Below are 24,650 nucleotides of genomic sequence, written 5' to 3'. Positions count from 1 at the left end.
TAGCGAAAATTAGGTATTGTTTTATAAAAAGTCTCTTGATGACTTAGACTAAGCAATTAGTCTAAGAAAGAAAGAACAAAGAAAAGAAAAGATCTTTATTTTTAAGTAATACTAAGCTTACAGACTTAGATTTACTCATAGCTTATCGATTTAGTTGGTTAACCATTGACTAGTTAATGGAGGAATTTTATTGTAATAAATACATTGTATAAAAAATTAATTAACTTTTAATTTTCTATTCGATACAACAAAATTATTTCTTATAAAAATAAATACATATTTCAAAACTAATAAAACTACTAGTAAAACTAAAATAAGATCTAAGTAGATCTTCTGGTACCAGGGCATCATAAACGCTGGAGAGCGTAGATGTCTCGCTCCTTTCGTCTTCACAACTTGTTCCGCCCAGTGAACTAGTTCTGTGGCGGGTGGCACGGTTCTATCGTGGTAAATTGCAGATAGCTCTTTCACTCTTGTTGTATAACTGGAATAAAATGTTGAGGTTTCATTAGATTTAATTACTTTTCAAGATCCACTTGTAACTTTATTATGGACAGAAATCGCATAGTTCGATGAGCCAATGAATGTTGGGACCCCAAAGCACAGTCATTCTACCACTAGGTGCCTTGACAACATCGAGGAGAGTACAGAGTAATTGGAAGTTGTGGGCACGGTCCAAGTTGTGGACAGAACTTACAACAGTACTTGCAGAATTACTTATTTTTATCGCCCTCCGCAGACGCTGTGGTATGCGCAGTAGATATATAAGACGGAGGTCCTCGGTTCGATCTCCGGCTGGGCCAATTAAGGTCATCTTAATTGGTCCAAGTTTGGTTGGTAGGAGGCTTCGGCAGTGGCTAGAACCACCCTACTGGCAATGTCGGATCGCCAAGCGATTTAGCGTTCAGGTACGATGTCATGTGGAAACCGAAAGAGATGTGGATTATCATCCTCCTCCTATTAAGCCAGCTTTCCTCTTAGATTGCATCATCATTTAAAATCAGCTCAAGGGCTAACTTGTAAGAATAAAAAAAGAGCCCAATGTACATATGAACTTTCTTTTGGACAAAAATCTAATGGATTATTGGATGAAAGCAAATGTTACATTTAAAGCACCCGCTCACTTACAATTCTTAGTTGGCTGACTATCGAACAACTAAATTGCAAACGTTAACAATTAAGTTGGACAACTTTTTAATAGTATGCAATCGCGACTCTGATACAATCGGTGTCCAATTTATTAGTTGGGCGATTTAGTTGGAGAAAATGTGCGGGATAACATAAATCGATTTACCTGTTAGTATAATCTGTGATTTAGTCGGCCAACTTACAATGGTAAGGGTTCTCTTAACGTATAATTTAGAAATCACATCATCAAGCGTTCTGGTTTCGATTTAATCACATCGGAATATTATTGTAAATTGTAGAATACCTCTGTAGATGTTTTTGCCTTAGAGTGAAATATAGAGGGGTTTTTTCTCAGGTTCGAAAAATATAGCAATAAGTAGATTGATTCATGTTTTCTACAACTTGTAAAAAATACCATTTGTATGTAATGTCAACAAAATCCAATATTTTTGCGTGGTGAGCATAATCGAATGAGAGAGAGAGATTTTACTTACCTTGGATTATCAAGTACATTTCTAATAGCTTTTTCTAAGCTCGCAGCCAATGCATAATTTAAATCGACTGTTTGAGCGAATCCCTTTTTGACAGTTCTTCCTACGTTTACGAATTGATCGGCAAATACTGGTACTCCAATTATGGGCACTCCAAAATGTACAGTCTCAGTAGTTGAAAGTAGACCTCCGTGTGTAATAAATACAATACAGTTCTTATGTGCTGAAAAGTTTAAACATTAATTTTTAGCATACATTTCATCATCATAATTATCAACCCATATTCAATTCGCTGCTGAGCTCGAGTCGCCTCTCAGAATGAGAGAGGTTAGGCTAATAGTCCACCACGCTGGCCTAATGCGGATTGGCAGACTTCACGCAGATAATAAAGAAGATTTTCTGGTATGCAGGTTTACTCACGATGTTTTTCCTTCACCGTTTGAGATACGTGATATTGAATTTCATAAAATGCACACAACTGAAAAGTTGGAGGCTGGCAGGTGTGGAATCCACACCCTCCGGAATTGAAGGTAGAGGTCATCTACTGGGCCATCACGGCTATAATTTGGCAACTATCTTAAGGTATCCTAAGTCTAAAGTTAGTAATTTCTTATGAGAGACCTTGTTCTGTAGACAGATTCGCAGGGTTTTGACTTTCATTAAATTACTTTGAACCTGTAGGCGGCTATCCAAAGTACACATATGCACCCGCAAAATGAACAAATTAACGGGGTAATTTAAAATTTACAATATCTCTGATAAGAAGACCCTGACGCCCTATTTTAGTTTCAGTTTTAGGTTATAAAAATGCAATTAAAGCTTGCAGAATACGTCTTTCTCTGAATTTTATTCCGCATCAAATGAGGTATTGTATTTATTTACCCATCTAACTTTCTATCTAACTATTTATTGGCTGGTTAATTTTTCCTCAACTTGTGTACTAAGTAATAAAGTTTATTATATCAGGTTTTACCTAAAATACTTTGTTGTGGAGCCCACTGAACAATATGCACATTATTAGGTCGGTTGGGCAAATCCTCCTCGAATTTCCAAATAACAGTCTGTTTCAATTTACCAAACATTTTTAATAGATCTTGCTTGATTTCATCTGGGAAATGTTTGCTGCTCAAAGTAGAGCCCATACTGAAATAAATTACGCCATCTTTGGCGTTGTCCATAAGCTTCTGTAGATCCTGAAATATGAAAAAATATAATGTAGAAGCAGGAGTTAATTTGCATTATAAATAACACATCATCATATCAGTCAATGGACGTCCACTGCGGGATATAGGCCTTTTATGGGGACTGCCAATCATCACGATCCTGAGCAACTTGCATCCCACGAATCCCTGTGACTCGTTTGATGTCGTCAGTCCACCTGAGGGCCTAGTGGCAGTTTGATTCTGTTACTATCGCGTTAACGTAAACGCGAATTTCCAAGGAATTAAATCAGCGCCATCTAGTGGCACTACTGCACAACAGTTTCAATTCCACGTCAACGCGATAGTAACAGTATGAAAATATTGAAAACTCCCACTAGGCACACTGGTGAGGGCTCGACTCGACTGCGTTTTCTAGCGCGCTTTCTAGTGCTAATATAAACTAAATAACTAAATAACTAGCCGTGATCAAATCAAAGATTGACCAATCTTTGATATTTGATCAAAAGATATTGATAAGTGTTGAGAATTTAAACGTACCTACCTAAATTTCAAATTAACCTGTTTCATTATTATATGTTAACTACTTTCATTACTAATTGATTTTACTTAATTTGTTAGGGTAGTTAATGAATTTGGTCAAAGAACAAAAAAAACAATCCCAACCTACCTGACTGGTGGGAGGTTTCAACCGTGGCTAGTTATCACCCTACCGACAAAGGCGTACCGCGAAGCGCCTTAGCATTCCGGTGCGATGTCGTGTAGAAACCGAAAGGGGTGTGGATTTTCATCCTCCCCCTAACAAGTTAGCCCGCTTTCATCTTAGATAGTATCATCACTTAACATCAGGTGATATTGTAGTCAAGGGCTAACTTGTAAAAAAAGAAAAGAAAACCTACCCTAATTATACATACCTCAGGTAAAGGTTTTATATTAGGTTTGATATGATACCCTCCTATAGTGATAACGTTAGCTGGCAATCTTATAGGAGTATTCATCGATATATGAGAGTTACTCAACATTAAAGAAGCATTGTATCTCAGTTCTTCAAATGGAGGCACAGTGTTATATCTGTCTCGAATAAAAGGTACAAAATACTCATTGTATATATCGTGTTCAAGGCCAGAAAGCCAACTGTAACAGAAAAATTATATAATTTATCAATAGTAACATTATAAAGAGGTAAAGTTCGTGGTGTTGTAGGGGGTGGTCACTGTCACCGATTTTGTACATACTTTTTTCATTAGAAAAGTAGATTACTTGCGAGTGTCTTAATGGTTCACGTCTTACAGGAACGAGAAGCCGCAGGTCGTCTGCTAGTCTATACCAATATTATAAAGAAGAAAGATTCGATTGTTTATTTGCATTGAATAGGCTCTGAAGCTACTGAACCGATTCGAACAATTATTTCACTGTTGGGAAGCTACACTATTCCCGAGTGCTAAAGGATATATTCTATCCCCATATTTCTACGGGAACGGGGAGCACGCGGCATCTGCTAGTATTTTATACACGTATAGACATGGCAGAGGAAATAAATAAATATTGTGACATGACTATATAACAAAGAAAATTACAATATACATAAACAATACACACATCACTGCTTAGCCCCAAGCTAAAGAAAAGTCATCTATACTAATATTATAAAGCTGAAGAGTTTGTTTGTTTGATTGAACGCGCTAATCTCAGGAACTACTGGTTCGATTTTTTCAGTGTTAGATAGCCCATTTATCGAGGAAGGTTATAGGCTATATATTATCCACGTATTCCTACGGGAACGGGAACCACGCGGGTGAAACTGCGACATCCATCGGCGGATATGATGATGATGAATAATATTTATATGACATGATATTAAATTATTCGTACTTACAATGTTTGGATAAGTCTACCCACGATTTGTGTATAAAGTTCGACGACTCGTTGTCTAAATGTCAGAGGAGGAATACCATCAGTTGTCAACATGTCGGTAGAATACGCAGGATTGGGGATCTCATCTATTAATTGCATTACCATCCAATGTGGTTCTAGTGACGAAAACCAAATCAGTGGACAGTTAAAAACTGCTGAAAATCTGAAAAGTAAATTATTTATTTACACAATAATACGTGATATAAGCCTAGTTCCTGTTTTCCGAGATACAGTTGGTATTCGTTTGGGAAAAGTGGGCTATAATTATTATAATGTTTACTTCTAATAATATTTTAAAGACGTAAAATTTGTAGTATTGTATGGACAACATTATGGGGTAATCTATGGAACTACTGAATCGATTTTATAAATTCTTTTACATTTAGAAAGGCACATTATTTGTGAGTGTCACAGGCTCATATCCCTATTTATATTTTTATACCTGATGGTAAGTGATGATGCAACCTAAGCGGGCTAGCTTGTTAGGAGAAGGATGAAAAGCCTTTTCATCCTTCTCCTAACAAGCTAGCTCCTAACAAAAGCAAACTTTTGTTTTCTACACGACTTCGTACCGGAATGCTAAATCGCTTGGCAGTACGTCTTTACCGGTAGGGTGGTAACCAGAGACGACTGAAACCTCCACTCAGCCAGACCGGGGTCAATTAAGAAAACCTCAATCGGCCTCCCAGGACCTCCGTCTTGTAAATCAATCGCGCATATCGCTGCGTCACGGAGGCCGTCAAAATTAACACTAAATAAATATTGAATCATGGTATTTCAGTTACGTTTACCCGGCATATACTTCGTTGAACATCCATTCAGCTATCACAGCGTCAAATTGTTGGTTTTTATCAGCCAAGAGTTTGCGTACATTCGAGTTGCCCAACGTAGCTCTGCTAACACTCAACATAAATGGCGCAAACGTCATGAAATTATTAGTCGTAACTGTTCCATTCATAAATGAATTTAAATTGAAGCCTACGTCTGAAAACATAATTAAATCCTTCATTATTAACAACCCATGTGCTCATTGAACACGAGTCTCCTCTCAGAATGAGAGGGGTTAGGCTAATAATTCTGTACGCTGTCTTATTGCAGATTGGCAGACTTCACACATGTAGAGAATTAAGAAAATTCTCAGGTATGCTTCCTCACGACGTTTTTCCTTCACTATACTTATACTAGTTTCATCATCTGTCAGCGTCCGGTCAGTTTTAAGTTCAATACAAGCAACCCCTTAACAATTTTAAAAATGATCTCATGCTATTTCACACCCTAGCGAAAAAATTCAAACATTCTGTTTCGTAAGTATGAAGTCATTGAACTTTGACCTAGTTTAGTCTAAAGTGAATGACCTGAAAGGGACCGACGAGCCACAAAGCGGCATCGTGAGTAGGTAGGTGTTTGAAAATACAGGATGTCTTAAAATGATCGATTTTTGAAATTTTGTGACAATCGTAACTCCTTGAATTGTACTTTTGTGGGATTTCGGTTTAAGAAGAAGGAAATTTCACGGTGTATACTTGATAAACCACTATCGCTTAAATTTTAATTCATGTATTGAAAAATCATTAATAAAGATTTTACCTGGAGGGAAATTCTTATAGTTATCGGTGTCAATAATAGTAACTCTAGGTGATACTTTTTCTGGTGTAAACGCTGTGATATACGTGACCTGTAAAATAATATAGTTAGCTACAGTTGACAGAGTTGGTCGTTATTTATGGGCTTCATAAGAAGGCTCGGTCTCTCAGTGGATGATGGAGCCCAGAGACTTGAGCTGATCAGAGAGACCAGAGTCAGCGACCCGAGTGTCAAACCCAGGACACTTTTGTTGATGTTGAATTATCATTACCATCTGCTCCAGAGGGGTCATATAAATAGTTCGTCAGGTTATCGTTGTAAATACAACAACAAGAAAAAACAAGAGACTAACAGATGTGTTCCTTTAGTAGATGATCGTTATTAGCCTATTTTAATTATTTATTTAAAGTTATGCTTGGTATATGGAGTTTACGCCCAACACGCTGCTCTAATGAGTGTTAGCGCATGATAATGTTTGATTTTATAACTATAATAATCAGATGTTAATGATTATGACTGATACTGACGGCTAAAAGTGCTCCCCTAATGGTAATATACTCAGACGTATTATATATGGACCTGCCTTCCTAGACATTACCTCTCTGTTAAAGATAAGGATCAATAATCATGATGTCTATAAAAATTCATTTTGTAGAATCGATGTTTCATCATGTTGTAATCGTTTTTGTCGCGTAAAGAGCTCCCTAAAAGTGCCTGTTTGTGTAAATGAGTGTCATAAAAAATTATCTACAACTTCTAGTTTACTGAAAAATGAAGTTACGTCTCATTTTTAAGTATTTCTAAGTTAATTATATCATTGTATGCGATGTGTTAAATAATCTGTGGGAAAATTACACGTGTGTGTGTACTAAATAAATGTATAGTAGTGTGTAATGTGAGGACCTCGGGCCAATTATATAGGGACCTGTTTCGCTAAACGTTATCTGTAACAGTACAAGATCAACGATCTAACGCGTTTTCGAAAATTGTTTCTATTGAACAGACAATTTTGTTAGACAATTTGGGTGCGATGCTACTCCATATTTAATTCCTCTATGGTAAAGAACTATGGTATGGACAAAATAATATATTTATTTATGTTAACTATTTTCATGATTTTTTCATGATTTTGAGTGCGATACTGGTCCTTATGTAATTAGTCTGATATAATATACAACATCATATTGTTCACCTCATGTCCAGCTTTAGCCAAGTGTTCCACTATTGCGTCTCCCAAAATTGAATGACTTTTACCTGGTATCGGACTAACTACCAGGTATTTGTAGGCATTTATTTCACAAAGTGTAAACAGGACTAAAGTCAACCATTGCGTCTTCTTAAACATTTTCTGTAAATAGAATAATTTTCATTGCATTTTTACTCACTACTAATACAAAAAATTAGCAATATCATACTTAATTAAAAGTCGGGATCACACGGAAAAAAGCGATACAGCTGGGCTGAACTCCAGCAAAATAACCACCAAAGTTCAAAGGTTAAAAATAATTGAGCATTGTGTGTCATCAACCCATATTCGGCTCACTGCTGAGCTCGAGTCTCCTCTCAGAATGAGAGGGGTTAGGCCAATAGTCCACCACGCTGGCCCAATGCGGATTGGCAGACTTCACACACGCAGAGAATTAAGAAAATTCTCTGGTATGCAGGTTTCCTCACGATGTTTCCTTCACCGATTGAGATACGTGATATTTAATTTCTTAAAATGCACACAACTGAAAAGTTGGAGGTGCATGCCCCGGACCGGATTCGAACCCACACCATCCGGAATCGGAGGCAGAGGTCATATCCACTGGGCTATCACGGCTCTAATTGAGCATTATTGGCATTAATTAATAAGTATTTAAAGTGGGTTTCATATAAAATAACACCTTACCTATATTTTACACACTTTCTGTACTAATATATTATAATCTTCGTGTAGTAATATTTTTGTTACCGTAAACAAAAAATTAAATACGTTTTTGCTGATCCACATCAAGTGTTGGAATGATAAAAAGGCGATAACCAGTTATATAACAAGGCTATCGTATCGTTTTTGATTCTTGATATTCATTATAGTCCATACCTACTCGTATATAAAAATATAGTTAAAATATCTGTCTGTACATTTCACATGAAAACCAAAATTTATTTTAAATATTTTTTTTCTGTTTTAGATAATATTATGTTCTTATTAAATGAATTTTTATAAGGCTTATATTTTAACACAGCTTTAAAATAGAGTGATAATGACGAGAGCAGTGTATATGCTATTTTAATTATGACTCTTGGTTTAATTTTGGTTTGCTTTTCTGTAGTACATTACTCAATGTATATATCTATGTATCATTGTATCATTTTGTATATATCTCTGGGTCTCTGGCCTGAAAAATTTTTTTTTTTATTTATTCTGCTACTGGCAGTAAGTACGGGAAAAACTTTGATTTGCTCGACCGCGTTGAGTTTTTTACGTTGTTGCAACTGTTTGGTTTGTCCCAATGGTGCTTTATTAGTATCATTCGATAGCCTTTGAGGTGCTTTTTTTAACAAGATATAGCCTATACATTTGAGCTTGGCATTTTGACGAATTTTGGCAGAATAATAAGAATTTTTGGATTTTTTTTCACTGTTACGCAATTTCTAGGCACTGTACATATTTTACAGTAATGTTTTAACTGTAAATGAGCTAACGATTTAAACTTAATCACAGTATTAGATTCTCTGAATCAATTATACTAGTTATATAAAATATATAATAATATATAATATATACTACTCAGTTATACTAACTGGAAATTTCAAAAAACTGACAAAATGACCTCGACTTAGTAGCGCTTCTCTCTCCACTATAACTTATCAGAGTTCTAACTTAACGTAAAAAATCTTTTAGCTATCCAATGATGCAATCACCTTTTTTACCAGTTACGTAGCTGTAACAGCAAACTCTAACCCCCGATTTTGATTCATTAGTTTTTTTTTAAATGACACCCCAATAAGAAGGTAATTTTAAAGACGTATCCACGTCAAAACCAATTTCCAGGCACGCGCAGTCGCGGGTTTCTGCAGTTAATAAAAATAGATAACAGACTATCAGTTTGCTGGATCTAAGAATAAATATTTTGTAATACATTATCGCTGCTTAGGTTTCTCTCTGCAAAATCATTCTGAACTGACACATTAAATTTAGGTGTTAGTGACGCAAAGTTATAAAATTGACAGTGTCATTTACAAATTTTATTTGCATACCTATCAATCAAATGTACAACATCTTTAGCTTTAGTGTTTACCGCGTCAAGTGAATGGTGGTCTTTAAACAAAATTATCTTACACAAATTTTACAAACGACAGATCAACGCTTGTTCAGAATCTATAATCTATAATTCTATAATAATATTATAAAGCTGAAGAGTTTATTTGTTTGTTTGATTGAACGCGATAATCTCAGGAACTACACGTCCGATTTGAAAAATTCTTTCAGTGTTAGATAGCCCATTTATTGAGGAATGCTTTAGGCTATATATTATCCCCATATTCTTACGAGAACGGGAACCACGCGGGTGAAACCACGTGACGTCAGCTAGTAATACTATACATTGTGACAGCGCTAACGCTGCTATCTGTGATGAATATCGACTGTTAAAAAGATAATCAAAATTAACCAATTATCTATAATTTTATGGGGAAGCAATAAGTAAGAATATAATTTCGATAAGTAATTATTTTGTTCGAACTAAACTGCGCTGTAAAGGTTGTAGCAAGAGTCGCTATTTATTTAAATGACGAATTGAATTTTCTGTAGGTACTTGCTAATAAATGGAATTTAATTTAATTAGCACTCTTTTAGCACTCTTTTTATAAAAACGGTCTACCACGTCTTTTTCCGCATCTTCGTTTGTTACCTTGACTTAATAAATATACTTCAAAGTTTTGTTTAGATGCCTTAGACCAACGAACAGTTTAACTTATGTACTCAACAAGTTAAACTGTCAAGATGATTTATATTTTACAATATAAACGACTATGGCTACCCAAAATACGTGGGAATATCGTCGATACGCAAATCTGACACAATTTTTTTTTTCTTATTGAGATAATAAAACTTCATAGAATTATTAAATGTTTTTAATAACTATATCATACATAAACACAATTTTAAATTAACTAGCTGGTTTTTTCTTTCTGTTTTGCTATTAAAATACTTTTTAAGTATTTAAAAAAACGTTTTAAAACTAAAACTAGAACTACCAAAACTAATACTAGATCTAAGTAGAGCTTCTGGTACCAGGCTACCATAAACGCTGGGGAGCGTAAATGAGGCGCTCCTCTAGTTTTTACAACGTGTTCCACCCAATGCACTAGTTCTCTGGCCGGTGGGACTGGCCTGTCGTGGTATATTTGTGACAGTTCCTTTACACGCTTTGTGTAGCTAGAACAACAATAAATTAATATTTATAAATACATTTTATAGCCGTGATAGCGTAGTGGTTGTGACCTCAGCCTTCAATTCGGAGGGCGTAGGTTCTAATCTAATTATAAATGCGAAAGTTTGTATGATTTTATTGGAAATAGATTTTATTCTGGATTAACACATAGGCTACTTTTCATCCCGGATAAATTCATGGTTTTCGAGGGATTTGTGAAAAACTAAATTTCAAATTATTCGAAAGCGCATGCGCCAGTTATGAGCCATGACTGACAAAACCGGATTTACACTGGTCTGACCTGTCATGTCGTGACGCATCAGACGATTCTCTTTCTACAATGGCTAACGCTCCGAAAACTAGAAAGATATATGGGAATAACATTGCTATCAACAGATCACGTGATCAAGATCTGTCATTCCCATACTTAATTATTTTTCTAATTTTCGAAGCGTTAGCGATCGTAGAAAGAGAATCGACGTGTCACTTGGCAAGGTGGCAGACTCGGTATCATACATTTTGTATGCGGCACATCAGAAGCCATGTCACAACACATATGTGTAAACGTTGCCATACCGATTTTGTTCTAATACGTCACGACACGACACGTCAGACAAATATAAATCCGACTTAATGATGTCCTAATGATGTTCCCCTACCAATAGGTCCCTTTACTTCTTTAGCCGCGTTGGCTCATAGAATTTCATGATACTTACCTTGAATCATCAAGGAGTTTAATTATAGCTAACTCTATATCTGCAGCCATTGAATAAGATAAATCCACTTTTTGCGCGTAGCCTTTTTTAACAGCTTTTGCTACGTTCACAAATTGATCAGCGAACACTGGTATTCCAATTATGGGTACTCCGAAATGCATCGTCTCAGTGGTTGAGAGAAGACCTCCGTGTGTTATGAACAATATACAGTTTTTATGAGCTGTAAAAGATTTACATTTACTATTATTAATTATCTTTCTCTCTCTCTTTTGCTCTCTTTCTATACATATCAGATTTTATTACTAGAAAGGAGAATTGCGAGGTTGCATGTATTTCGGGACTAGCAGATAGAAGTAGCGTACATAATGGAAATCCATTAATAGTTGTTAATCGTGATTAAACTAAGAAAAAAGGTAATGGTAACCAATCTTGAAAAGCAAGGAGAAAAGAGATATACCTTAAAATTAGAAGGTTAGGAAACCCTATCTATGTATACGAATAAATGTGAGTTTTATACTGATAATCACCGCCGCTGACGTACAACTGCGTGTTTGCTATATAAATACGACAAGGCGTTTCGGTCTCAGGCAACAAGTAGAACAATTTTACTATGCTAAATATAGAAGTAATCTTGATTCCCGTTCTTTAAAATCTCAAATTTTTTTTTCAAGCATCTTATAAAATAATAGTTTTAATTAATACAAATGTATGAGTGTACAACACTTCTGAGTGTGACTCCCACTTTCGCCATCCTCCTTTTATTGAGGCAGTTTTATAATAAATATAGAAGGAAGCAGCAAATCCGATTTACGATACTCTTTTATTTCTGTCGGTACATTAAAGTTTTAATTTTTTTTTATCGGACATTCGGGGTGGTACCTACTGTCAAGGTTACCATAACCCTACACAAAACGTCCACAAGTGCGTGACTCCACTCTGCCATTCTAGGGTCTTATTTTGATTACAGTTTGATTTTTTTTAATGAAGTTATCCTGACAATATTAATGTTGTGAATATTGTGACACATAACCTTTATTCGACATTGGTTAACTTATTTTTGTAATTCATTTCTGAGTCTGCTAAGATTATACTATAACTAAAATGTAGAAACAATGAATAATTAGGTAATATTTGGATCGGGCGATTAAAATTGACTAACGAACAAAGAAGCGTCCATTTTTTAAATTTTGTCTATTTGTTAGTCTTTTGATTTACAAAAAAGATAAAATAATATGTTGACTTCATTCTTAGAGCAACAACAATTGTTATTCATTAAAAAAGGAGGCAAAATAATAGAAAGTAGTGTGAGGAACTATAATGTGAAATTGTTTACCTAAAATACTTTGCTGTGGAGCCCACTGTACTATATGAACATTGCTGGGCCTGTTAGGCAAATCCTCTTCGAATTTCCATATGACGGTTTGCTTGAGTTTACCAAACATTTTCAACAATTCTTGTTTGACCACTTCGGGTAATTGATTACTCCTTAAATTAGAGCCCATGCTAAAGTAAATTACGCCGTGCTTTGCGTTGTCCATCAACTTTTGCAGGTCCTTCAATACAATACAGTATTTTAGTTAAAACAATCACATTAATATTATAAAGGTAAAAGTTTGTGTGTAAGTGTGTATGTTTGTTCCTTCTTTGAAGCGATTTGGCTAAAACTTGGAATGGAAAATATAGATTTTACTCTGGATTAATACATAGGTTATTTTGCATCCTCGAAAATATCATGATATCCGCGGACGTCTGCTAAACTGAAATTACTTTGAGAATGCTTCAATCCCGGAAAATTATATACTTTCTAATGGGACGAGGTATGAAAGATTGAGTGGGAAAAAGAAATTTACATTGTTACAGGTCGTCACACTAATCACACTTCACACTAATGTTATAAAGGTGAAAGTTTGTGTGTAAGTGTGTAAGTATGTTTGTTCTTCTTTTACGCTGCGGCTACTGAAGCGATTTGGCTGAAATTTGGAATGAAAATAGATTTTACTCTGGATTAACACATAGGCTACTTCATCCCGGAAAAATCCATGGTTCCCGCGGGATTTGTGAAAAACTGAATTCAACGGTGATGAAATCACGGGCGTCCGCTAGTTTTAGATAATTAGGAGGTGTATCTACCATTTAATTACGGGATTGTATATTTAAATATCTTGAAAAAAAATAACATTGCAACATACCTCAGGTAATGGTTTTACGTTAGGTTTGATATGGTATCCTCCTATAGGAATTACATTAGCTGGCAATACTGCCGGAACACCCATCGATACATGGGAGTTGGTCAAAAGTAAGGATGCATTGAACCTCAGAGCTTCGAACGAAGGTGCTGTGTTATGTCTTTTTTTAATTGCCGTAACAAAAAACTCATCGTATAAACTATTTTCAAGGCGAGACACCCATCTGTGAATAGAAGAACCACATGGTACTTTTTGAACGTAGAAACACCCTTTATTTGTTTAAACCTGGATACACAACGGAAAAATACAAAAGTATGGTAAACTTTTTATAACATGTTAACTGGTTAAATGATAATTAAATAATTAAGTGTCAATTTAGTGTCTAAAGATCACAATATGAACAAAGTAATCGTAAGACTATTTTTAAATATAAAATACTTAATCTTATAATTAGAAATGGATTACATCATTTAATGATTTAAATGATGTAATCCTGTAATCCTTTTGATTATGATTTATGGAATGATAAAGAAATTGTCTTTATTTCTCATTAAAAAATATTTTTTCAATTTAAATAATTTTGAAATTTTGTTTACAGTCAAAAACTACCAGGGCATAAGGACAATGCCATAGGTAAATAGCCTACGAAAAATATTTAAGACACGTTGACTTACAAAGCCTGGCTAAGCCTGCCAACTATTTGTATGCCCAGTTCTTCGGCTCGTTGTATAAATGTCAACGGAGGAACAGCATCTGACGCTACATCTACAGTATACGCCGGATTGGTAACTTCATCTACTAGCCTCAACACCATCCAGTGCGGTTCTAATGTTGAGAACCAAATTAATGGACAGTTGAATACTCCTGCAAATCTGAAATATGTCGAAAATATTATTAATCTTTGACCACCTCTAACATGTCCTAGAACCCAGAGCCGTAAAGCTTGGTAATAAAAAAAAGAGCATGACATTGACAATGACAATTAACTTATCAAAATCAGAAATTTTTTACCCGCAAAATGGCGAATACAGAATTCTGCTGCATTTTTGTGTAAATAGTTTGGTGTGAAAATATAATTCAATGGCTGGTGAATGGTTAATATTGAATAAATGTAAAGTCCTATAATAATAAATGTATGTATGTTTTTCGTGCCATAATATATAGGTTTACGCAATAGGCTAGTTGACACTTTTTTAAATGGTCATAATAGTTCATTAACGTTTCTACTACATTAAATTTTTTTTTCATGTTTTTTTGAGACGTAATAACATGATAATTTTAGTTTCTAAATATGTTTTTTGTCATTATGAGCCGAAACGCTTGTCGGTCATGACGGTATATCTTTCAACTGTTTCATGACGTCACTATAAAAATCCCTTACAAACGGAGCGTTTGAAGTAAAAAAAAAAACAAATAAAAATATTAGTTAACAATTAGACGTTTAGTACATCAAGTAACTTACATTAGTACAAGTAGAAAAAAATACCTAAGAACTTTTTTTTTATGAAATATAACTTTTATTAATTAATATCTATATATTTCGGACCCTTATTCCATGTACTATGCGAAATTTACATTATTTATATTAAATTAGATATGAATCACCTCAAAAAGATTTTATTTTTCTGTTTTTAGTGTGTCCTAGCATTTAATTTTCTTAGAAATCGGTTTAGTAATTTTGTATTAAAATAAAAATAACGAAATGGCCCGTATTTTAATTTTGACACAAAATTACTAAATTTTCATGAAAATTATATGGCACCAATTTTGGAAAAACTTTCAGACAAAAAAATAATTTTTAAAATTGGTTAAGAAATGACGAAGTTATGCGGTAAAAAACATAAAAAAAAACACACGCCTTGAATTGAGAACCTCCTCCTTTTTTTGAAGTAATATTTACCCGGCATAGACTTCGTTTAACATCCATTCCGCGATAACAGCATCAAACTGTTGATTCTTATCATTTATCAACTTCTGCACGTTCGGGTGAGCTATAGTGTCCTTGCTCATATTCATGAGCTGTGGAACGATAGCAAAGAAGCTGTTGCCTTCGTTTGTTTTATCCATAACAGCTTGTATACTCATGGGTCCTGAAACGTAATCACTCGAATTTAATTTTCGATCTTATTCAAGCACATTTTAACGGCTTACTGCTTATAGCGACCGTTTAAAAAATATTCCTAAATAATTACCAAGTATAAAATCAACACTTCAATAATTTTTCAGCACATGGTATGACTAATCCTATTTACGGGACATCCTGTATACAATACACCTATTGACCTTTGACGGCCTCCGTGGCGCAGTGGTATACGCGTTGGATTTACAAAACGGAGGTCCTGGGTTCGATCCCCGGCTGGGCTGATTGAGATTTTGTTAATTGGTCCAGGTCTGGCTAGTGGGAGGCTTCGGCCGTGGCTAGTTACCACTTTACCGACAAAGACGTACCGTCAAGCGATTTAGCGTTCCGGTACGATGTCGTGTAGAAACCGAAAAGGGATGTGGATTTTCATCCTCCTCCTAACAAGTTAGCCCGCTTCCATCTTAGACTGCATCATCACTTACCATCAGGTGCGATTGTAGTCAAGGGCTAACTTGTAAAGAATAAAAAAAAAACCTTCTTCATTAATCACTGTACCTACTAGTGAATCACTCTATCTACTAGTGAATTAATTATATTGTAGTTAGTGAATGCATACCTGAAGGAAACAATTTTATATTGTCACTCATGTCAACCACAGTTACACGTGGCATTGGTTTCTCTGGCAGAAAAACAGTCACATAAGTTACCTGAAATAAGTAAAAATGTAGTAAATAAAAAATACAAAGAACAATACACATATTAACAGGACAAACCGGCATTTTTAGAAAGCTCTTTAAACGACGAAAATGAATATAACAATTAAATTATTTAGTCTATGTACTATACTATACTATGTACTATATATATATGTAGGTACAATATTTAATATGTCCCGACTGTTTTCTAATAGGGATGATGACTAAGTTTGAATATATTGATTTTTATGATACATTCGGATAAATAAAGTCAATGTTAACTAATTTATACATAAAAAGCAAAGATTGACTGTATATTTGCAAAATAAATAAGATTATAAAAATTTCATAATCTATTAAAAATCTTTTATCGTAATTAGATAAAAATTCATACAGTTTTAGCTTCCTTATAATAAATCATCAATATTGAACTATAAACATAAATGCACAAATAGCAAAGATATTAGTAGGTAATTTTGTTTGACCGCCCATACAAATCTAACGATCGTTATGTAGCTATGACGTCATTAAATTGTATCATTTAGTATGGGGCGTTTTTCAGGGATCCGCGGCAGAGCTGCAATTCTGACTCTTTAAATCCCCGTAGTTAGCTCCGAAAGTAATGATTGCAGATTCCCTGTTACTTTTACAAAATTGCTTTACTATTAGCATACATAAGCCCTTGAATTTGATACCCATACTACAATATTCTAATTTACCTCGAGTCTATAGCATCTCACAGGCTTTGTGTTGTTTTTTTTTATTTCAACTATCTAAGAACACTTGGGTTATTAAGACAAATCTAACAATATAATTATTACGTAAATCCGTTCTGCGGTTTTGAAGATATAAGGTAATAAAGAATATTACATAGTTACACACTCGTACATACATGCATACAAGATACGCGCGAGAAATATATTCCTTCCAGTAGGGTAATAAAAGCAGTTTTACAAAAGCTTTAGATCATTGGCTTATACTATAAAAAAGTAACGTCTAGCAATTCAGAACAGTACGTGATTATAAAAGTAGGCTATTCATTTTGTTCGAACTGAATTGCACTGTATTGCGTAGTAGCAAGAGTCTTTATTTATTTCAATGACGTTGCGGAGTGAATCTTCTGTTTCGTGTACTATTATGTTTTCTGTGGTACATTATTGTCTAAATAATATATTTATTTATTTATGTATATTTTTGTTAATATTCGATTATTTTAATGGCAATATTTACCTCGTGTCCAGCATTAGTCAAGTGTTCAACCATGGCTTCACCCAAAATTGAATGGCTTTTAAATGGCAGTGGACTTATGACTAGGAGTTTGTACGAGTTGATTGTTCCAAACAGCATTGTTATGATTATAAGCACCCATTGCAATATAAAATGCATTGTCTGTAATAAAAACCATAAATGTTTACTTTTTCAAGCTTTTATGCATTATTATTTTTGGAGAAGCAAGGCACTCAAGTGACAATTCAAAGTTTTGGCGTTACAGTAGGATGATACTTAACGGTCAATGACCTTTAAGTATTAGGCGTCTTCATTATACTGTTTACGATGGTGGTCCCATGAGACGAATATCTTATCATTCCATGGATTCACCGTGCAGATGCCGGGTCTATCGCGTGGTAGAGATAAAAACTCCGAGCAAAGTCCAGGACTTGTGACTACTGGATGTAGGGTTAAGGAATTCCTTAACGATCGATCAACACTTCCCTTCTCTCCTATATATAAAACGGAGACTACTTATCTAACTAACACTATCAATCATTACCGGAACGATCGCTTAAATGGCTAATACAGTTCTGCCCTCTAACTACAATATTGATCAAGTACAGCGCTGATACTATCACATGCAAACTAGGGTTATATATTATAGGGCAGGTAGTCAAGCACGAGTGAGATCACGAACTGGCAACCGCTAGTAGCTGGGTTAAAAGGCCCTTTTATTACATGTAAACGCTCCCCATCCCCACTCGTGTTGGCTCCCAGCAAGTAACTAACAATGGAATGGCCGGACTGTACAGAAAACTCACCCACTGAAGTTCCGACACTATACACACTATCACTATTTTAACATTGCACCATTACTATTTAACAAATGGAAGTCGACTATCCATTCCGAGAACCCGATTACACTGAACTGCTCAACCAGCAGGCTACAGAGTGGCAGGGCGCCTCTACTCCGTAAAGTTTACCGCTTACACACCATTTAACGGAATGCTATTGGGCGAGAATCACGTGATCAATCTATCACAGTCTTAAATAAAAGTATAGCGATTAAAAAATAACGCTTTATTTACTTTAGTTTTTTTTTTAATATGGCCATGATAAAACATTTTGAAATCTTCTTGACGAGCCCATGAATTTGATACTTACTATATTCGAAAAAAAAATTACTTACAGTTGTTGTGTTGGTTTTTTATAATTATCTACTTATCTAAGAACACTTGAGTTATTAAGAGATCTTAATTACAAAAATCCGTTCAGCAGTTTGAAATATGTGAAGTAATAAAGAATATTACATTCTTAATTAAGTATACAAGATACGCGCGAAAAACACAACGTTTTTTAAACAAATATACATCTATTTTTTTAAAGATAGTATTGAAATATTAAATCTGGAGCTGAAGATGAGACAATAAACTACCTAGAAACAAAAATGTACATACGTTTCCGCTGCTCAATTTTTAGTGACTGAATGATAAAAGATGATAAGCTGTTATTTTATACTTGCTTGGCTATCGAAATATTATCTTTGTTGATTTGTGATATTGTCTAAACCTATCTTAATAAAAGAGTAAAAATGTATCAGTCTGTTCATTTAGGTACACGAAAATCAAAAAAACCATTTTATTTCTTTTTTGCTTTTAGATGCTTTTATCATCTTCACCGACACCTTTACCTTCACTGTCACCGTCACCGTCACCGTCACCGTCACCTTCCCCGTCGCCATCACCGTTGCCGTCACCTTAATCGTCATCGTCACCATCATGAAAATTATTAGCACAATAGTTACGATTACTAAAAATGGTTTTCTTTAATGAAACACGCACACTTACGTGCCACAAGAAAGTTAACCAAGTATAAGCTACTAGTTTACAAGTCACAGAGTGAATTCGTATAAATAGAAAAAAACATGCAAGTGCATTCACAGGTGTTTGCAAGTATCAAACAATAGGTAACGGACTATTATCTTATTACTTCATCGATGAGTAAGATTCGATATTTTCTAATATAATATCAGCGCATTGGTTTTTCTCAAAAACCCGCAAGATAATTCTGAACAGCCATTACCTAATAATGTCAATTTAGAATGATATTGCAGGTTTGTGAGAGAAACCTAGAAACCTGTTTTGTTGATAATGTATATTGGTAAATCATTTGTACCGACTCGTAAATTTATGGGTAAAATCCAACCAGGTTGAATGCAAAATTTTTTAAATAAAGAAACCTTTTTCTCGATGCCAATCATTCTTCACAGTTTTCAGAATGATCAAACTATTAAAACACGCACAAACACTTCGTTCTTTACAATCCACACTTGGAGAACCATAAATTTATTCATAATTAATTAAATAATTAAAAAAAAATTAAAACTTTTACAAATAAACCAAAAACACACATAAAACACAACCTAACCTAAAAAGGATAAACCTGGCTGGAGTTTGTTGTGAGCTCTTCTCGGACCGAGGCGCTTTGGAACCCTCGTAACTTTAATTTTAAGTTTTAGAATGATTATTATCACCATTATCTTAAGTTTAATATTACCTGACGTTTTGAAAGAGCTTGTAAAGCCTATTTGAAATAAATTAATTTTGACTTTGACTTTGACAACAAACGACTTTGACTTTGACTTTGACTTTGACCAGTACGGCCATAATTATGTATATTTCCTAACAACTCAACCTGGATGAAATTTAATTGTAGTTTAAGGGCCGGCAGCTACCCGATTCCTCGTCAGGGGTATTGTTACTGTCATTAATATAATTCGACTTCAATTCAATTTCAATTTATTTCAATTAAAAAATGTGGAAAATAACAGATAGAATCAAGACCTTTCAAAATATTTTTTCAATTATTAACATATTATTTTATCCCCTTATTCCCACAGGAATGGGAATGTCTGCTAGTGGGACTGATAATAAAACAAAATTATTAATTATTAATATCTTTATTGTCTTTAACATAATTATTTAAATAAGTTTTATTATCACTAATTAAACTTAGTTGGTTTTTACTTTCCGTTTTGCTATAAAAATACTTTTTATGAATATATAGACACGTTTTAAAACTAAAACTAGAACTACCAAAACTAATACTAGATCTAAGTAGAGCTTCTGGTACCAAGCTACCATAGACGCCGGGGAGCGTAAATGAGTCGCTCCTCTAGTTTTTACAACGTGTTCCACCCAATGCACTAGTTCTCTGGCCGGTGGGACTGGCCTGTCGTGGTATATTTGTGACAATTCCTTTACACGCGTTTTGTAGCTAGAACAACAGTAAATTAATATTTAAATACATTTTTATAGTTCAAAGAACCGATGGATGTATGTATATCCCAAGGTGTTAAATTGACCCGCGATAGCCGTGATGGCCTAATGGTTGTGACCTCTGACTTCGATTCTGGGCGTAGGTTTTGATCCGTTCCGGGGAATACACCTCCAGCTATGTGCATTTTAAGAAATTAAATATCACGTGTCTCAAACGGTAAAGAAAAAACATTGTGAGGAAACCTGCATACTTGAGAATTTTCTACCTCTTTGTTGAGATCCTCCAGAGAGAAAGAGAGAGACAGAAAAATAGAATTATATTATTATATGTTAACAATCTTAAAACAAATTTCTTGATACTCACCTTGGATTATCAAGTAGTTTATTTATAGCTAATTCTATGTCTGCAGCCATTGAATAAGATAGATCAACTTTTTGCGCGTAGCCTTTTTTAACAGCTCTCGCTACGTTCACAAATTGATCAGCGAACACTGGTATTCCAATAATGGGCACTCCGAAATGCATCGTCTCAGTGGTTGAGAGAAGACCTCCGTGTGTGATGAACAATATACAGTTTTTATGAGCTGGAAAAAGATTTACCTGCATTTATTACGACCCAGAACCTCCGTCTTGTAAATCCACCGCGCATACCACTGCGCCACGGAGGCCGTCAAAGAACATAAACAAGATAAATTTCATAAAAGACAATATTCTGTATAGAAATTGTAAAAAGAACAAATAGAATTAGCAAATATTTAGATCGGGCAAAAGGAGAAAGATTATAAGAAACCCACTATTTTTTAAATTTAAGGCATGTTTGTTGTTTACACTTAACTTTTTATTAATAAAAGAGATATAATATGTTGACTTCATCTAAACTAATATTTTAAAGCTGAAGACTTTGTTTGTTTGTTTGTTTGCTTGAACGCGCTAATCTCAGGAACTACTGGTCCAATTTGAAAATTCTTTCAGTGTTAGATAGCCCATTTATCGATTGAGGAAGGCTATATAATATCCCCATGTTCCTACGGGAACGGAAACCACGCGGGAGAAACCGCGCAGTGTCCGCGAACTAGTAATGAATATGTTTCATCAAAATTGGACAAAATAAAAGTATTATATTGTGAAAATGTTTACCTAAAATGCTTTGTTGTGGAGCCCACTGTACTATATGAACATTGCTGGGCCTGTTAGGTAAATCCTCTTCGAATTTCCATATGACGGTTTGCTTGAGTTTACCAAACATTTTCAACAAGTCAAGTTTGATTACCTCGGGGAACTGTTTACTCTTTAAATTAGAGCCCATGCTAAAATAAATTACGCCGTGCTTTGCGTTGTCCATCAGTTTTTGCAGATCCTTCAATATGACATATTCTATTTATTCAATTAAGTGTTATAGTTGAAACAATAATAATATAATTATCATTTAAGTAATCTGATTAAAGCCGAAAAGGAAAAAGTATCAAAATAATAGACCAAATAATTATCATCTGAGAACAAATATCATTTTACCTGAGAGTTAATAAAAATAGGTTGGTAAATATTTTTTGGTCGAGATTTGAAACGAAGCCAATATGTCAAAAAAGCTTCAAAAAGCATTAGATTGATAAATTACGTAATGATAGTCGATAACAATTTATTTTGAACATTCTCGTTAAATTTACATAAAACCGTTGCTAAGACTAACAGGACATAGAACACTACTAACTTTCCAACTAAAAAATGTGTTTGATATATAATTTTAATGTTTTAGAGTCAGACAATGGACAACATAACGTTTGACCATAATATCAAAGTGAATATATTATAAGCATTTCTTATGACAACAAGATTATAGATGCGCCATTTTATATCAAGTACGGTTTATACAGGCTGTTCCGTAAATAATGGATAAAACAGAAATGGTAGATACACTAATTTTAATAGTTTTGAAAAAACATAGGTGTAGGGTGGGAGTAGAATAGGATTCGGGTAAGGAATGAGTCAAAGCGAAGCTTGACCGGGTCTGCTATCAAATTATAAAAACGAAGGTGTGTGATTCGTCACAGTAGAAGTTTACATGGAATGCACAAAGAAAATTATAATGCGTTTCGAATACATATAAATTGTATAAAATGTTGAAGTGCTAGTTTTAGATAATTATGTGTACGTTTTATCCATTAATTAGGACGCCCTGTATATTTAAATATGTTAAAAAAATAACACTGCGAAGTAGGTACCTCAGGTAATTGTTTCACGTTAGGTTTAATATGGTATCCTCCTATAGGAATTACATTAGCTGGCAATACTGCTGGTACACCCATGGATACATGGGAGTTGCTCAAAAGTAACGATGCATTGAACCTCAGAGTTTCAAACGAAGGCGCCGTGCTGTGTCTTTTTTCAATGACCGGAACAAAATACTCATCGTATAAATTATTTTCAATGCCACTCACCCATCTGTGAATAAAATAACTACATAATTAAAGTACCAGTTTATACCACTTTCAGGTTGGCACTTTTTTAACGTTCCTAAGTCTTTAAATTTATCTTTAATTTTTTTTAACCTGATACACATCTGAAAAATACATAAGTATAGCAAACTTTTACCGACAGGATAACTGGTTAAATGTTAATTAAATAGTTAAGTGTCAATTTAGATAATAAGGCTAATTTTAAATATAAAGTAATATTGCTATTAGAAATTTAGGGTTAAATCATTTATAAATGATTTAATCCCTTAAATTAGTAAATACTATAAATTAGTTTTGTTTGGGTTATGATTTATGGCAATAATTTTGAATGAGAAAGAAATTTTCTATATTTTTCATTAAAAATATATTTTCAATTTAATTATTTTTATATTTTGTTTATTGTCAAAAATTTTCTTAATTCTCTGCGTGTGTCAAGACTGCCAATCCGCATTAGGCCAGCGTGGTGGACTATAGCCCTAACCCTTCTCATTCTGAGAGGAGACTCGAGTTCAACAGTAAGCCGAATATGGGTTGATAACGACGAAATATTTAAGACATGTTGACTTACAAAGCCTGGGTAAGCCTTCCCACTATTTGTGTGCCTAGTTCTTCGACTCTTTGTACAAATGTCAACGGAGGAACACTATTTGACGCTACATCTACGGAATACGCCGGATTGGTAACTTCATCTACCAGCCTCAACACCATCCAGTGCGGTTCTACTGTTGAAAACCAAATTAATGGACAGTTGAATATTCCTGAAAATCTGAAATATATCGATAATATTAATAATATTTATCATTAGGTGAGATAACAGTCAAGGGCTAACTGGTCAAAGATTAAAAAAAATACATTTACCCGGAATAGACCTCGTTGAACATCCATTCCGCGATAACAGCATCAAACTGTTGATTCTTATCATTTATCAACTTCTGCACGTTCGGGTGTGCTATCGTGTTCCTACTTAGATTCATAATCAATGGAACGGACTCAAAGAAGCTCATACCCTCATGTTTATTGTCCATAACCGCTTGTATACTTATGCCACCTGAAACGTAATTTGTAGAATTTTATTTCCAATCTTATTTGAGCCTATTTTAACGGCTTACTACCTGTAGTGGGCCGGGGCTAGGCCTCAAGGAACACTCCTTAGAGGAGAGAGGATATGCAGCTTAGACCCACCACGCGGCTACAATGGCGGGCGGTTTTGTTTATTTTTCCTGTAGATAATTTTTTCAAGGAGTTTGGGCTTTATGTTTTACTTTTTTGCAAAATGCTTGGTGGTTCCAAAAGTGGAGAGAAAAGTAGTTATATTAGTGTAAAATACCAAAA

General features: G+C 34.5%; 2 protein-coding genes across 2 annotated transcripts; both read right to left on the bottom strand.

Annotated features, from left to right (window-relative positions):
• Positions 1-150: 150 nt before the first annotated feature.
• On the bottom strand, positions 151-19,355 carry LOC112049418 (uncharacterized). Its single transcript, XM_052888289.1, has 18 exons — positions 19,278-19,355; positions 17,606-17,764; positions 16,297-16,387; positions 15,498-15,687; positions 14,272-14,469; positions 13,601-13,820; positions 12,745-12,964; positions 11,412-11,631; positions 10,437-10,700; positions 9,847-9,907; positions 7,470-7,625; positions 6,281-6,368; positions 5,485-5,677; positions 4,656-4,856; positions 3,694-3,913; positions 2,593-2,812; positions 1,623-1,842; positions 151-484 (listed from the first exon to the last, which is right to left on the bottom strand). The coding sequence occupies exons 1-18, from the start codon at positions 19,353-19,355 to the stop codon at positions 217-219; spliced, it is 3,267 nt and encodes a 1,088-aa protein (XP_052744249.1). The 3' UTR covers positions 151-216.
• A 1,204-nt stretch (positions 19,356-20,559) lies between these two features.
• On the bottom strand, positions 20,560-24,561 carry LOC112049415 (UDP-glucosyltransferase 2-like). Its single transcript, XM_024087288.2, has 6 exons — positions 24,177-24,561; positions 23,887-24,084; positions 23,085-23,304; positions 22,003-22,222; positions 21,230-21,449; positions 20,560-20,863 (listed from the first exon to the last, which is right to left on the bottom strand). Exons 1-6 carry the CDS (start codon positions 24,341-24,343, stop codon positions 20,599-20,601), a joined length of 1,290 nt encoding a protein of 429 aa, XP_023943056.2. The 5' UTR covers positions 24,344-24,561; the 3' UTR covers positions 20,560-20,598.
• Between the last annotated feature and the right edge of the window lie 89 nt (positions 24,562-24,650).

The sequence above is a fragment of the Bicyclus anynana genome, chromosome 22 (assembly GCF_947172395.1).
Source record: "Bicyclus anynana chromosome 22, ilBicAnyn1.1, whole genome shotgun sequence".
Classification (NCBI taxonomy): domain Eukaryota; kingdom Metazoa; phylum Arthropoda; class Insecta; order Lepidoptera; family Nymphalidae; genus Bicyclus; species Bicyclus anynana.
This window is presented reverse-complemented; position numbering and strand designations above follow the sequence as displayed.